Source organism: Brachyhypopomus gauderio, chromosome 9 (assembly GCF_052324685.1).
Source record: "Brachyhypopomus gauderio isolate BG-103 chromosome 9, BGAUD_0.2, whole genome shotgun sequence".
NCBI classification, from domain to species: domain Eukaryota; kingdom Metazoa; phylum Chordata; class Actinopteri; order Gymnotiformes; family Hypopomidae; genus Brachyhypopomus; species Brachyhypopomus gauderio.
Genome location: NC_135219.1, coordinates 11143588 through 11157941, shown reverse-complemented (window position 1 = coordinate 11157941; position 14354 = coordinate 11143588). Strand labels below are relative to the sequence as shown.

Here is a 14354-nt window from a genome sequence, read left to right as displayed (position 1 = left end):
TAAAATCATTTGTTAATCACTAAGTAAAAAATTATTTAAAAACTGTAAAAATGCTAGAATCACCTCACGCCAGATCTGACACGTATTGTTCTAATCGCTTATTGCATTGCTTTGCTCCCCTCTACTCTGTATTATTATTGTTTTTTGTAATCATATTTTACGTCCCATTGCTTGTAACTTGTAGTTATGACACCCTCGACGAGAGTTTGTATCTTTGTAAATTGTTCTATATATATATTAAAAAACTGTAAACTTTACTGTCGCGCAGCAATGTCTGTCGTCGCGATGCGTTGTGGGAGGGCAGACTCGTTCAACTGGCTTTACTTCAACATGTACATTGGAGAGAAAATCCATCACTTCGTAGTTTAGACCAAGTTATTAGTTAAAACCAATAGCTAATTAATCAACCTAATGCAACGACTGTGCAAGGAGTAAACATTTAGTATGGTCAAATACTGTAAACAGTTATGGTGGAAAGCATAGTGTGTGCTGCGTTAAAATGCCTGAAACAGTCGGAACGACCACGTGGGTAAAGTGGGCGGGTCGATGACGCTTGTACTGCGGTTTCCCATCATGCAATGCTCGTAACAATCTTATTTAAAATCATTTTTATACCTGTTTATGTCCTTGATGGTTTCAAATAATATGATTCGTTTGATCACTGTGATAATGTGGGTTCGGTTTTATGTTGTGATTTTATGTAAGTTTATGCTACCACAGATGTGATTTATGTTTCCTACAGTCAAAGTACTGATCCGCGGAAGCGTCAAATCAGTACACTCTTGTTTCTCTTCATTTCGTATAAATCTTTCGCCTTTTACTAAAGATTTCCGTGGAGAGGAGCACTATGAGTATAAACTAATTTTTTGATGCCCTGCCTCACGGCGGGGCTTCCTTACATGGTAAAAAAAACAGATGAATAACATTCAATTCTAAAGGACATACTAAGCTTGGTTTGTATTTGAAACGTCGCTACCAGCGTCAGGATCCGCGCGCCGAAAGTGACGTAATCGTGGCGGCTCTACCATAATACATAGTGATGGTAAAAGTGAGGCTTTTAGGAGATTCGGAAAATGATTCGATCTTATGAGACGTTCGAATCATCATACGCCACAGTGACATCTAGTGGGCAACCACACAATGTTTTCTTAACAGAAACAAAGTAATGTGCTTTTTTATGAAAAATGACATGAAATATTCTCCCATAGCATATTGTGCCCCTAAAAAAAATTTAGTCATGAAAACATAATTTTACAGAGAACAGGGTTGTTTTAATGATATCATTAAGATTTTTCATTATGATACACTGTTAGTCAGTGGATTGATATAGCTGGCATTATTCATTTTACATTGCAAGGTAGGAAAATGCTTGTGTAATACATTATGTACAAGTACAAGTATTACAAGTAATCAGTTGTAATCAGAACTAATTACAAGTAAACATTCTGATCTCAGACCAGTTGCTTGAACTTAGGGCGTACTCACAGTAGGCACGGTTTGCTCGTTCCGTGCCGGGGCCCGGTTATCCCCCCTCCCCACTCCCCCGCTGGCCTGCACTCACACTCGCTTCAGCAACCCGGCCCGAGCACGCTTACGTCATCACAACGCCGCTTTATTTGGAAAAAAGCGCGCTCGCACAACACTATAGAGTTCACGATTCTCTTTTTATTGTATTTTTGGAGTCGTTTTGGGAGTGCAGAAACACGGTGCAAGCACAGATTTATCGATAATTTAACACAACGATTGTCTGCTAATCGCTTTGCCGCTATGACTGTTTAACGTGAGCGTCGCATCACTGATGTCATGTTTGAGTTCCAGCGAAATGAACCAATCACACGAGGCACCAAGCGGGCCCGGGCACGGATAGCGCTGCGGACTAAAACGCGCGAAGATTCGAAATGTGACGTAACGAACCCCGTTTTAGGAATAGTCACGTGACTTTCCCGTTATGACAGACTTCGAAACTGTTTCAAAACACCGTGATTCAAATGAATCGATTCAGTTCGATCCCGCGTTTCGAGGTTGACATCACTAATAATCCAGTGTTTCTTGGTGTTGTGAAAACATAAAATCGACAGCGAGTTTTCTATTACAGAAACCTTCAAATATGTTCTAGCGTTGTTTGTTAGTATCTCCTCCTCGTTAGTATAGTGGACAGTATCTCCGCCTGTCACGCGGAAGACCGGGGTTCGATTCCCCGACGGGGAGAGCTAAACATTTTTAATTATGGCATCGTGGAAACTACACATACACCTGATACTTTATTAGCACAAAATAATATTTCCTTATTTTAAAAACATTGTCCGTTTGTGATTTACCTAACACAATTGCTAACTCTGGAGGTTGTGTTTACAGAGAAGTTAAGAGTCCACGCATAAGCTGCCACCTACTGGCCTTTTTGTGTTGATCCAGGTTTTTTATTAACAGGGTTCTTGCAGGTTTCAGTGAGTTAAATTTAAGACTTTTTTAAGACCTTTTAAGACCATTCTCAGTGAAATTTAAGACCAACACAACATATTACCACAAACAATCCAATGATCCCAGATACTCTTAAAACATTTTATTTTGATTAATTTAGTTACAGGATTACATTAATTCAATATTAAAACAGATAATCAAAATAGTAACATTCTCAACCCAAGCAACCTTACCAACACAACACTAGCATATCTACATACAACCTCACCCTACATATCTCTGAGTTCTTCCTTTTCAGTACCAATCTCAGCATTTGACTTGGAAAGGAGCTGAGCCATCTTGGATCCAGCCTTGCCCTCAGCTTCTTCTGCAAGAGAATCTGCCACTCTAGCAAGACAAGTGGATACGTCTTCCAAGCTTTTCTTCCTTTTCTTAAGGTCCTCTAAAGACTGCTCAGTCAGCTCTCTTTTCTGGCTCTGGGATTCCTTTTCTTTCCTGATTCATTCCTGATCCAGAAAGAGTCAGTATTTTGACCGTGCTGCACCCACAGATGCTAATAGTTCCTTGGTGAGGGGAACCTGTGACACCTCCATGCATTGTGACAGTCACATATGAGTCTGTGTGTGCCAGTTGTGTCCTCTTGCATGTTTTCTGCCTCCACCTCCTTGTTGGAAAATAAGAAATAAAAAGATAGACGTACACCATCAAATTAAATAATCATACACACATTATACATTTAACAACATGTAGACTCAGCCTATCTTCAAGTATGTCTAAGGCATGGATTGACCAAAATCCTCACACCCTGCAGCTGATAAAATTTATTAAATGTTACATTTTGGTTAAATTACTGAAATAAATGAAATTATAAAATTAACTAATTAAATAAAGGCTCAGAATTTTCTTTCCCCAGGCCATCTGTATCTTAAAACACACAAAACTTTTTTAACCCCCTACCTTCTTTTCTATTTATTATCCCGATGAAACCAACTTACTTTGTCTAGCCATGCTGAATATGAATTTGAATGTTAACATTGAAAACGTTGGGACACTACCTGTTTTTACCCTATGTATATATGCCCACTAAAAGGCAATACATCAGTACAATGTAAATAAAACCATGTGCAATCCATGAAACAGAGCATGGGACAGTGGAACATGTTTCAAAACATGACATAACCCATCTACAGGGCATAGTTGTTTTTTTTTTTACATTTTACATGATTTAACACAGTAAATATATTTTTATTTCCTCTAGCTGGGATTTAGCATGCATTGAAACATTTCTCTAACTCAATGCCATGGACAGTACATGGTTCTGAGATGTTTTTGTATTGTAGCCTAATTGTATAATAAATGGTTAACACATTGAAAAGAAGACTGTGGAGCATAAGTAAGGATCACTTACTTTGATAAATTTTGGTAGATCCTGCGCTGTTTCATGGCCCATGAAATGAGAGCCCATGTACCTCGATTGCACATATCCATTGCTCCAGAACCGAACATGAAGATCCAGCTGTTTGGATTTTGTGGTTGAATTAAAGCTTTCATCGAACATTAAACACATACGGCCCGGTAAGAGCGTATCAACTCTCTCTTGATGAAGTCTGCCAAGCCAAATCTAGCTATATATGCGATTTGTTTAGCCCACACGAAAACTTTTTCGCGATATTCGAACCAGGGAACATTGCCGTCACTCTATCCTAATGTAGCCCGAATATCATTAGCCGAAGCACTAGTGATACTGCGGTGGAGTCCGGCGGGACCCGGCACTGACGATAGCGAAGACGGCGGGGATGAGGCACAAAATTGCGTGAAGGCTTTTCGCGACAAGGGCCGTTTCCTGCCTGCGGTTATTATGGGTTTTGTAGTTTAATTAATTAACACGTACCAACACCTGTAGCCGCGCACAAACACAGACAACACAGAACTGACTTCCGGACGTTTCGATTAAACTACACTTTTCTAAAATTAACTAAGGTAAAATTTTAAGACCTGACTAAATTAAATTTAAGACCTTGGATGAAAATCTGGCTGTTTTTTAAGTCTTTTAAGGCCTTAAATTTAAAGTTTTGAATTTCAGACATTTTAAGACTTTTTAAGACCCCGCGGGAACCCTGATTAAGGTTAATCTATTTTGTTCAGTGGCGTTTTAGTGCTGCACCACAGAATAATCTATGTTTTTGTCTATGTAAAATATGCAATGATATATATTTTTCCACATTCCATTACTTAATTCATGGCACGTACCTGGTGGCCCCTGATTGGGGCTCGTGTTGTGGTTGCTGGAATAAGCTCTAATGCAACAGAGCACATCGTATCACATGTATATGTGCAATTACTGCTGCTGTGTTTGGATGGGAGTAGCCAAAAATTGCTGTAAATAATAAAAGTTAATTAAATCGCCTTGTCATCCAAACCTTTTTTTCTTTGCCATGTGGCCCTTGTCATGTCACACTAGCATCCAAAAATTTGCATTGCTAACATTGCATGATGATTCCTGGCAAGTTTTCTGAAGCTGTGGAAATGTTTAATGATGAATGGAATAACCAAAGCAACTGTATGTAAAAAAAAAAAAAAACCCTGTGGTTTTACAATGTCCAGCTGGCCACTCAGTATTGCCTCTTACCATGTGAACCAATCTTATCACTCCAGCTAACAAACAGGCAGCTATAAGTCGGCAACGTTAGCAGCCATATTGCAGGCTAACGTGGACATTAGCTTTCTCCTAAAAGAAGCTACCGTTAGCTTACGATATGAAAAGAACAGATAAAGTCTTAGAGTAGCATTTTACCCTAAGCAAAATGCAACTGAGCAAAATTGTCTGTGCACACACCTGATTTTTTTCTGCATTAATATTACACAGAATATAAGTAGTATGCCAGAAACCAGTTTAGTTTAACGGAGTTGATTACTTGACCAACCAATCCGTTGTAATAATAAAAGAGGAAAACACACCAATTTTCACTTTTCGATTTCACTGCTGGTATTAGAGCAGTCATACTGAAACAAAATAATACAATCACAGGAAATCGGCTGACTGCCTAGACTGAAGAATACTGCAATATTCAAATTCAATATTCAAGCCCCCAACCCAAAAAAAAAAAAAAAAAAAAAAACGCATTATTCACATATAGAAAGATAAACTGTTACTCGTTTATAAAATGGCCAGTGGTCTGTCATAAATGATTGTGAATCTATTAAAAGGATCAAAACATTCAAACAGCCATTTCTCAAAAATAGATCTCAGCTCATCTCCGCCGAAGGCCTCGACTGAAGCACAGATTCATAATCACCCGGTCTTACAACAACCACACGTCAGATGTACAGTGTAAACACTTAACCTAATCACACCATCAATACTCCTTTATTTTTGAATCTGAAATGATGACATCGCTCTTTACATCTGAATCCAAACATCTGACGCAGTGGCTACCCGGCGCCGGACACCAAGGCGACACGGTGCAGACCCAGAGGAGCAGGAGTGACGCAGACGCAGGACCAGCGGAACCGCCCTACTCCTCCCAGCTGTCCCCATACTTGTTCTTCTTAACTGTGGACAAAAGAGGGGAGGAGAGAGGAGGAGAGGAGAGGAAAGAGGGGGGGGGGTCCTGCATTAGAGAGATCCAGATTCTGATCTTTATAATGAAAAAGAAGAATAAAAGAACCTCGTGAAGTCAGGTCTAACACACACACACCTTCATCCCATCCTGTCTCCTGATGCATGCAGGTGTGTTGGGCTAGTTAGCTCACCTTCTCTCTGTGGTGCGGTCACCTCTGCCTGTGGTTTGTGGAGGGGTTCTGCTCTCTGGGAGAGGGACACCTCATAGATCTCCCTGTTCTTACTGCGCAGGTCCTCATACAGCACTGCTCTCTTCTTGGGAGCTTCCTCGTCCTGGTAAGGTGGCACTTCAGGAGAACAAAAACATTAATATTAATTTGACCATTTTTTAAAATACATTTTTTGAACAGTATTTGTGATCAATAAAATGTTATACACCAGACATATCCTTTGCTTAGAGCATCACTCAGTTTGCATATTCTGAAATATTTCAGTCAAGCTGACGGTATTCCAGGCATGTTCAGCGGTGTCACCTGTAGGGGCGCTGTTGTCCCTGCTGCTATACACAGCGGACTCACTGATTCCAGGGCTGAGGGGCGCTGGGTCATGTGACGGAGAAGGGCTGCTATAGGTGTAGTCACTGGTGTAGCTGCTGTACGGATTTGGTGGAGGGTTGTAGTCCTCTGTGGGCTGGAGCGTCGCCTCAAAGCTCGACTGCTGAGAAGATGCTTGGTCTGGATCTGCCATCTCCACGGGGTTCGACCTAGTTCACCATACGTATAAAGCACAAGGTATGAAGCTCAAGATATCATGCCAATATTTCCCCCCTTTTAAAGATGCTGGTTTACAAAGGTGACGGTCTGAACTCTAACGCCCAACAGTGCAGTGCTGACGGGGGACTTACTCAGGGCCCGCATGGCGACCAAGGTGTCTCTGCCGCACAAACTCGCCAATCGGGGAGTTCTCCAGTTTTTTAAACTTTTCTTCACAAACCTTCATATAAGACACTTTTCCTCCGAAGTATCCCAACATGCCAGCAACTAAATAGAAACGATGTATTCGAGATGTTTTGTAAGGCATTTATCTCATGCAATATAAACACAAACTAGACTTGTAAGAGAAAATCATGTTACCCATAACCTTTTATCACTTATCCTAATCATCTGTTGTTCATCCAAGTTAGACTGTCTAACTTTACAAACATCACACAATTTATGTTCACATTAAACATACAAACAAAATACACCAAAAATATAATAATGTCTTTGTACTAAACATTCTAAAATTTTCTTTATGGAACAAATAGTTTAGACAATATTATTAATAGAAAAAAGACTGTGCCCCTATTTAATACCTAGGGAGACTTTCTGTATTAGTCACAATCTCAAACGCTTTAGCTGTTTATCAGTTCTTTGAAGAAATCATGACGTTTGGGTGATTCCTCTCCATCTTACTGGTTATGTTCATGTATTTTTTTTTCATGTTTTTAATGGGTCAGCTTTGGATCGTGGTACTGAATCTGAATCTTACTGAGTCAGTCTAAAATGTGATCATTTTCTGAGTTCTTTTTAAGTCACCTCATTGTTGATTTTGGGTTCTGAAATGCTGTAATTTTTGCATGACCCAGCCTCTCAAGTTTTAAATCAGAGAAACTAATAATATGCTGCACAATGTCCTAATACAGCAGTGTTACAGCAGTGATCTTCTGAGGTTTGCATTTCACACAGCACCACGTTGCTGCATTCTGTCCTACCTCATGGTGGGGATCAGGTTTCTGTGTCCATCTGTGGCGTTTAATTTTCTCCAAACTTAATCTTGTGTACATTTACCCTAAAATTCAATGTTGGTTTGTTCTATCACTGCTATGGAACATTCCAGTTATCTTTAGTAAACTTCAAAAAAAAATATTCTAGTATATACATTGTCTTATGGCAGACTTTAGACTGTGTAAGAAATCTATGGAATGCCTTTAGATATACTGAGTTGTTCCATTTCTTTAAGCTATAAATCTGCTTTAGCAGCTGTTCTGCCAAGATCCTCTGAAATCTCTTTTACTCTGACCATATTACACTGGAACGGAACTTGACTGTGAAGAACAGCTAACCAAAAACATATAGCAGGACAGATCAAACCCACACAAACAGTGTGGAATATTTCACTCATATACATCTTTTTTTCTAAGAGGTTCATTTTTTTATTTCTGAACACAATTTGTTCAGAATGGACATGACAATGCAAAAGGCATTTTAAATATAGAAGTTACACATACATTACTTTTAAAAGCTGTACAAGCATTTTGTTTTTTCATAACCACATGCTCCATATTAACGACTGATACTTACTAGCAACTTTTGGCAGGGACCCAAATCTTGGGGATGGGGCTAACAGTCCTTTTAAAACAGACAGAAACAGTGGCTACAGCTCAATAAAACAGATGGAAAAAGTGACTACAGCTCAATTAAACAGACAGAACCAGTGACTACAGCTCAATAAAACTGGCAGAGAAGATTTAGCACAAGCCAAAGACTTCCACTCACCTTTTGTTACCATCACCTGAGTTACTGCAACAGCTACGGCTGAGAACGGCAAGGCTAGGAAGTAAAAGTGGAAAATACTTACAGTTCCAAAGAATTATAGACAGTGTATGAGAAATCACCATAACTGTTGTGAACCACTCACATCTGTACCAGAAGCTGTCCTGCTCACACTCTTTGAAGACGCGAGTCTCTTCCTCAGTGGGAATATAGTTTGCACCTAAAGGACTCTGGATGTAAACCAGAAGGCCAACAAGATGCATCTAATGAGAATTCAGAGTTCTTAAGATGGCTACACAGTCAGTTACTCAAACACAAAACGTAGCAGGTAAAATCATCCCTCATTATTTCTCACTTACACCATTTATCACACTCCATTGTCCATAGTGACTTACAATAGTATTCAGTTATCTCCATGTAAGCCCTCTTTATGCTATATACTAGTATATTAGACACTCCACACGTACGAACACATGTTCCTAACTGTCAAGATCTCTGCAGGTTGATCTGCAACCCTTAAAGTAAGTTAGCTAGCTGGTTAGCTAAGAGTTGTTAGCCACTTAACCTACCTGTGCCCGATGTGGCCCTTGCGAAGCATTGTTGTATCCCGAGGATGCTTGCGACATTGCTAAATTAGCTAGTTAGCTAACTCATAAGAAGGGTGCTATGTCCACAAGAACAAACCGATTAAACAGTCATATGGTTTTAAAATGAACTGATTAATAAAATGTCTATGACATGACCTCCTCAAGACAAGCAATTGTAACCCGGAAATAAAATACTTCACGCTCTTCCGGTGATATACGTCAGGCGCAACGTGCATACTGCCACCTAGCAACGTAATAATAATAATAATAATAATAATAATTATTATTATTATTATTATTATTATTATTATTATTATAGTAAAAAATAATGATGGTGCGTTATATTACTCAAATGCAGTACTCATTGAGAAAATTTAATTTTTAAATAATATAGCTTGCAAGCTAGTTACTTAGCTGAAGAACGTTCTACAGAACGCTGACAAATGTAAAAAAATCTGAAATTCATCAATCATTTCTGACAAAAGAGCAATCAAACCTCTGTCAGCTATGCTCGCTCTCACTTCAAAGTGCACAAGCACATAAACCTTGTTTCACCTCTCTCTTCTACACTGTCAGTGCCACTATCACTTCAGTCACAGTTCGACGTATTTTCTTTTCGTATAGGCCTGTGTTCCGCGATCAGCATCAGCATCAGCTAACAGACACGTAAGAAAATGTAATGCTCTACTTCAGCAGTAAGAACAAAGAACAGACAGTGGTTCCCCCGGCTTTTATTTAGTTTATAATGCACCTTTCAGCACAAAGAACACAGACCACTGAGATACTGTTAATACTGACTTTGTGCATGGCTGTGTGAATAAAAATGTTAAAATAAACTTTTGTCTTTTAAGCTAAGTTTGGAGTTAGTGTTTAACTAATATTTCTAATTCACTAAGGGCGTTAGTGAATTTTGATTAAACAATTTACACATTAGTTTACACAGAAATGTTAAATTCCACGCAAAAAAGACACAAAAACGTGAAGCTCGACGCCCCGGTTGTGTCATATAAACCAATCATGTCCGGACTATCGGGGGCTGAGATTTGATCTGTAGACCGTTAAACAAATAGGACGGTAAACACCTCGTGCGCGTGGATAATGGGCACCTATCGAAAAGGCAGCGGGGCGGGGCTGAGGGGCGGGGCTGAAGCCCGCAACCTGACAACTGCGCTCTCCTATCGGAACAGAGAGGCGGCGATGCCGTTAGCTCGCGTCGCTCCAATCTGACGGACAGGGAGGTGGGCCCGCTCGTCATCCGTCGAGTTTTTTTTAAAGGTGTTTTAAGCGACAGAAACACAATATAGTAAAAGCAAACACATCAGTATGTATTAGAAATCGTTTCATTTTGCCAATTCCTTTAGTATTCGGTTTTACGAAATCGTTTAACGCGTGGGAATTAGTTGTGGACAGAACAAGTCGGCGGATTTCCAGAGCTAGCCAGCGAGCTGAGCTGCTGAGGGAAGCGGAGACGCTCGCGAGGTAAAAACGGCCGTTTTTGAACAAGCTCACGCGCCCGACGCTGCAGTGTGTGGTCCAGTCACCTCAGCTGCTCTAACGACACGCTCATGGTACCTGCTTCACCCTCTAATAACCGAGACGAGATATAATTACACAAACACGGAGCGACAACTGTCCATTCGTATTTTATTTTAACGAAAATGACTAACTAGCTCGTAATTTCTCGCGAATCACAGGCTGCTATGTTCTCAGACGTCGCATCTCTGAAGCCAACGTTGCTAGCTAGCTGTGCTACGTTAACATTTTAGCTAGCTAGTTAGCCAGGAAGTAACCAGGTGATATCAGCGTGTCTTCATCTAGGTTATCACACTCGGCTAGTTCTGCGTGAGCTAGTGAACCCAAGTACTGGATAACTAAATACCCTGAGTTTATCACCTATTGGAATGGTGTTATTTAATTAACATATTTAACCGAGTTATCACAACTAATCTGGTTAGCTCATAGCTAATAAGAAAAGTCAGAAGTCATGTCTTGAACATTGGACCTGCACTTTAGCTAGCTGCACTTGGCTAGCGAGCTAATACAAGGATGCCTGTTTTACTTGGCTAAGTGCATCTGAATGCAGGTCGACGTTAGCTAACGTTAGCCATCTATTCAGCTAGGGTCCAGATAAAGGGTTTTGCAAGTTGATCTGTTCGTGGCTAGCTAGATAATTGACTGACAGTCACAGCGTTAAAAACGATTCGACCAAATGCTTCTGTAAAGTTGATCTCGCTGTGAATCGGGTCGTCAACGTGATGCATTTTGCATGCAGTGAAGACAAGCGAGCAGAATGTAGATGTAACGTGAGATCTGTGTGTATGGCTAGTGACTCAAATCAGTGCACCATAAAAGCTAGACTTCGTAGCAAAAACATCGAGAGGACGTCAAATGAATGGCTAATTACGACGAATGAGCTAAAAACGACGTGTACATTGTGTGATTCGCTCTAGGCTGAACGTGCCATCTACGTTGTAACTTTGGGGTTGAACTGAGTTGAGTTGCTTTAGTTAATGCTGTTTTGATTGAGGGGTCAAGAGGATCTTTATTAATGGGGCTGTATAAATCCACTATTTTCAGCGTGTCCTGCTTCTGTTTGTGGGTGGTCCACAGTCCCCAACTAACCAGTAACTTATTTAAAACAGCGGGTGACAAACTGAGGTTTTTAAAATCAGCTGATTTTTCATGCACTCATGCAGCGTGTTGATGATCAGTGACACTAAACAAAGTTCCCATATTGAGCAACAGTAAACAAATTAAATTGGTAATGAAGTTGTCGACACCCTGGTTCCTCATTTTCTCCAGTTGTCTGACGAGCAGGAGAGTCAGAGTGCTGGCTTGTCTTGATCATCTGGAGGTGAGAGGCACACAGCTGAGGAAGGAATAATTCAATTTAAATGTTTGGCTGTGTAAACATGGCCTTGATGTCTTCAGTGTTATGCCAAACTGCTTAGAAATGGCCATGAACATTCAAGCTCTTATTTTGCCAGGTCAATATGAGTCTTAAACTGACACAAGAAAGGACTTCAAATGGCGAATTAGAACTGAGCTTAGTCTGACCCTGCAAATGCTGCACATAAACCTGCTCTGTAAAATGGATGAAACGTAAAAACTTTAAAGTTTAGCCCCTCTGACATGGCTGTGTTCCTGACAATGACACTCACTTTAAATATGTCTTCTCTGGTGCAACAGAGGAATGGCTTTAGCTCATCTCTACCAACTTCCAAAAATATTACCACTTAAAAACAATATACGCTACCCTGGAATTGCTCCATTTTCCAAATCAGGTTCCACAATAGTTACAGAGACTATGACCAGCAGGTGTGGCTTTTTGAATGAGGATTTTAATAACAAAATCATCTCATGGGGGAGAATTGACATGAAGGATTGAAGAGGAGAGAAAGGATGATGTTCTAGACCTGAGCCACTGCTCCTCGTGTGGTGTTCAGTCTGACCAGAACTGCTGAACACTTCAGTGTTCAGTACCTGCACTGTGGACTCCAGCGTGACCCGTTTGTTTCAGTAATCACAGTCTGAGCTGTTTATCCTGTTATGAGCATAATGAGAGCGAAGGGAGTGTGTGTTCGTTGTCTGTCATTCACTCACACACACACACACACACACACACACAAAGGGAGCGCGTGTTCCTCGTGTCTGTCGCTCAAACGTGCACGGCACACAGACGCTGAGCTCCACATGTGCCAGCCCAGCATGCTGTGACATTCAGACTGGCGTACACACACACACACACACAAACAGTGTGTGTGTGTGTGTGTGTGTGTGTGTGTGTGTGTGTGTGTGTGTGTGTGTGTGTGTGGCCGTGTCACTCTGTCCTGCTGAATCTTTATACAACTCTTTGTGAAAGGGTTTTTTCATTCATTCCTCCCTGACCTACAGAGAACTTGATCTCTGCTTGGGTGTGCGGGAAGATGGCGACGGTGGGGCGGGGTCAGCCGGTCACTTGTGCAACAAGGGCTTTTTGTCTTCGTGTTGTCTGGTGTCTTGCATTGGCCAGAAAGCAGCAAGACCAGGCAGTCTGGTGTAGGTGGCTAACAACTGCACACGTGGGCCTCCTGGAACTCACCCTTACAAAGACTGCTCTTAAAATGAGGACGAGACCTGGCTTCATCCCCAGTCCTGTCCCACATTATTTTACTTACTGGTCACTTTACCCCCAGATGCTCTTTGCCTTTCGCGTGTTGTGTAATCACACGTTTTTGTGTTGTTTTTAGTGGTGTAGGTTGGTGGGGTGAGCTGGGCGGAGCCAGAGAGAAGCGTGACGCAGCAAACGTGAGGGTGTGTTCATGTGTGAGGGCTCCTCAAGCTCTATGGGTTTGGGAAGCAGAAGCGCTTGTCAGAGCGCCAGACTGGAACCACGGGCGGGCGGGCGTGTCGCTACAGTCAGACACTGTGCTGACCCTCCGAGGGACGTGCGGAGTTCCCCGCAGGGCACTAACTGACCTTCACTGCTGTGCGGGCTGGTCTGTGTGGGGGAGTGTCTTTTTAAGGCATCCCTATTCTCCTTGTGGGAAAAATGTTTATCTGCTTTGCTGGTGCGATGCGGCCATGCTGTGGAGATGCTCTCTTTTCTATCGATGCTCAGCACACTCTCTCCAGTCTGTCCTGCGGGCCGTGAGCTGGGGTCCTGCTGTCTCCTGCCTGTCCTGCGGGCCGTGAGCTGGGGTCCTGCTGTCTCCTGCCTGTCCTGATGGCCGTGTTGTCCTGTAGCTTACTCCATGCGTCACAGGGCCCTCCTGCGGTGGAGGAGTTCTGCGGGCTTGCTCCACTGTACCTGCAGGGAGCAGCCGTCCTCGCTCCAGTACCACAGACATGCCTCACTTCCCTTCACACATTGGGGATTTAGTGACTTTACTGTCTGTCTGTCCCCTGTCTCTCTCTGTGTCCCTCTGTCCTCTGTGGTGGAGACAGGTCTGAGCAGGCGCTTTGCAGTTAGGCTTTATCGCCAATGCAGAAAGTTTGTGCTTGTCTGTGTTTGGTGTGTGCGCGCGTGCGTGTGTGCGTACACACTTGCACCATAATCAAATCCTCTGTCACCCAAATGTGAGCTGGTGAGAAGGAGCGAGTCGTCTACTTAACGGAGCTGTTTTCCATCTCTGTAGAGGACACGTTTGCTTTACTCGTTTTTGTTGTTTCTGAGCAGTCCAGAACTAAACAAACGGGACATGTCAACGGGTTTGTTGTATTATAAGACTTCTTTCCATATCTGGCCTGCCACCTCTGCGTGTCGAGTGCTGT

At 41.8% G+C, this 14354-nt stretch overlaps 2 protein-coding genes, 1 long non-coding RNA gene and 2 other non-coding genes across 5 annotated transcripts in view; 3 read left to right on the top strand and 2 right to left on the bottom strand.

Annotated features, from left to right (window-relative positions):
* Positions 1 to 776: 776 nt before the first annotated feature.
* On the top strand, positions 777 to 892 carry LOC143523682 (U5 spliceosomal RNA). The gene has a single exon (XR_013133429.1). It is a non-coding gene; the product is annotated as a U5 spliceosomal RNA (small nuclear RNA).
* Positions 893 to 2136: 1244 nt separating this feature from the next.
* On the top strand, positions 2137 to 2208 carry trnad-guc (transfer RNA aspartic acid (anticodon GUC)). The gene has a single exon. It is a non-coding gene; the product is annotated as a tRNA-Asp (tRNA).
* A 751-nt stretch (positions 2209 to 2959) lies between these two features.
* Positions 2960 to 4532, bottom strand: LOC143522992 (uncharacterized). The gene is made up of 2 exons (XR_013133194.1): positions 3827 to 4532; positions 2960 to 3082 (listed from the first exon to the last, which is right to left on the bottom strand). It is a non-coding gene; the product is annotated as an uncharacterized LOC143522992 (long non-coding RNA).
* A 1237-nt stretch (positions 4533 to 5769) lies between these two features.
* On the bottom strand, positions 5770 to 9279 carry ociad1 (OCIA domain containing 1). Its single transcript, XM_077017063.1, has 8 exons — positions 9084 to 9279; positions 8660 to 8744; positions 8518 to 8571; positions 8323 to 8370; positions 6885 to 7020; positions 6514 to 6743; positions 6172 to 6327; positions 5770 to 5971 (listed from the first exon to the last, which is right to left on the bottom strand). Exons 1-8 carry the CDS (start codon positions 9138 to 9140, stop codon positions 5934 to 5936), a joined length of 804 nt encoding a protein of 267 aa, XP_076873178.1. The 5' UTR covers positions 9141 to 9279; the 3' UTR covers positions 5770 to 5933.
* Positions 9280 to 10300: 1021 nt separating this feature from the next.
* LOC143523009 (uncharacterized) overlaps positions 10301 to 14354 on the top strand; it is a 28136-nt gene continuing 24082 nt past the window's right edge. Inside the window, exon 1 of the transcript XR_013133197.1 lies at positions 10301 to 10580. The gene's annotated coding sequence lies outside the window, so the exon portion shown is untranslated. The remainder of the gene's footprint in view (positions 10581 to 14354) is intronic.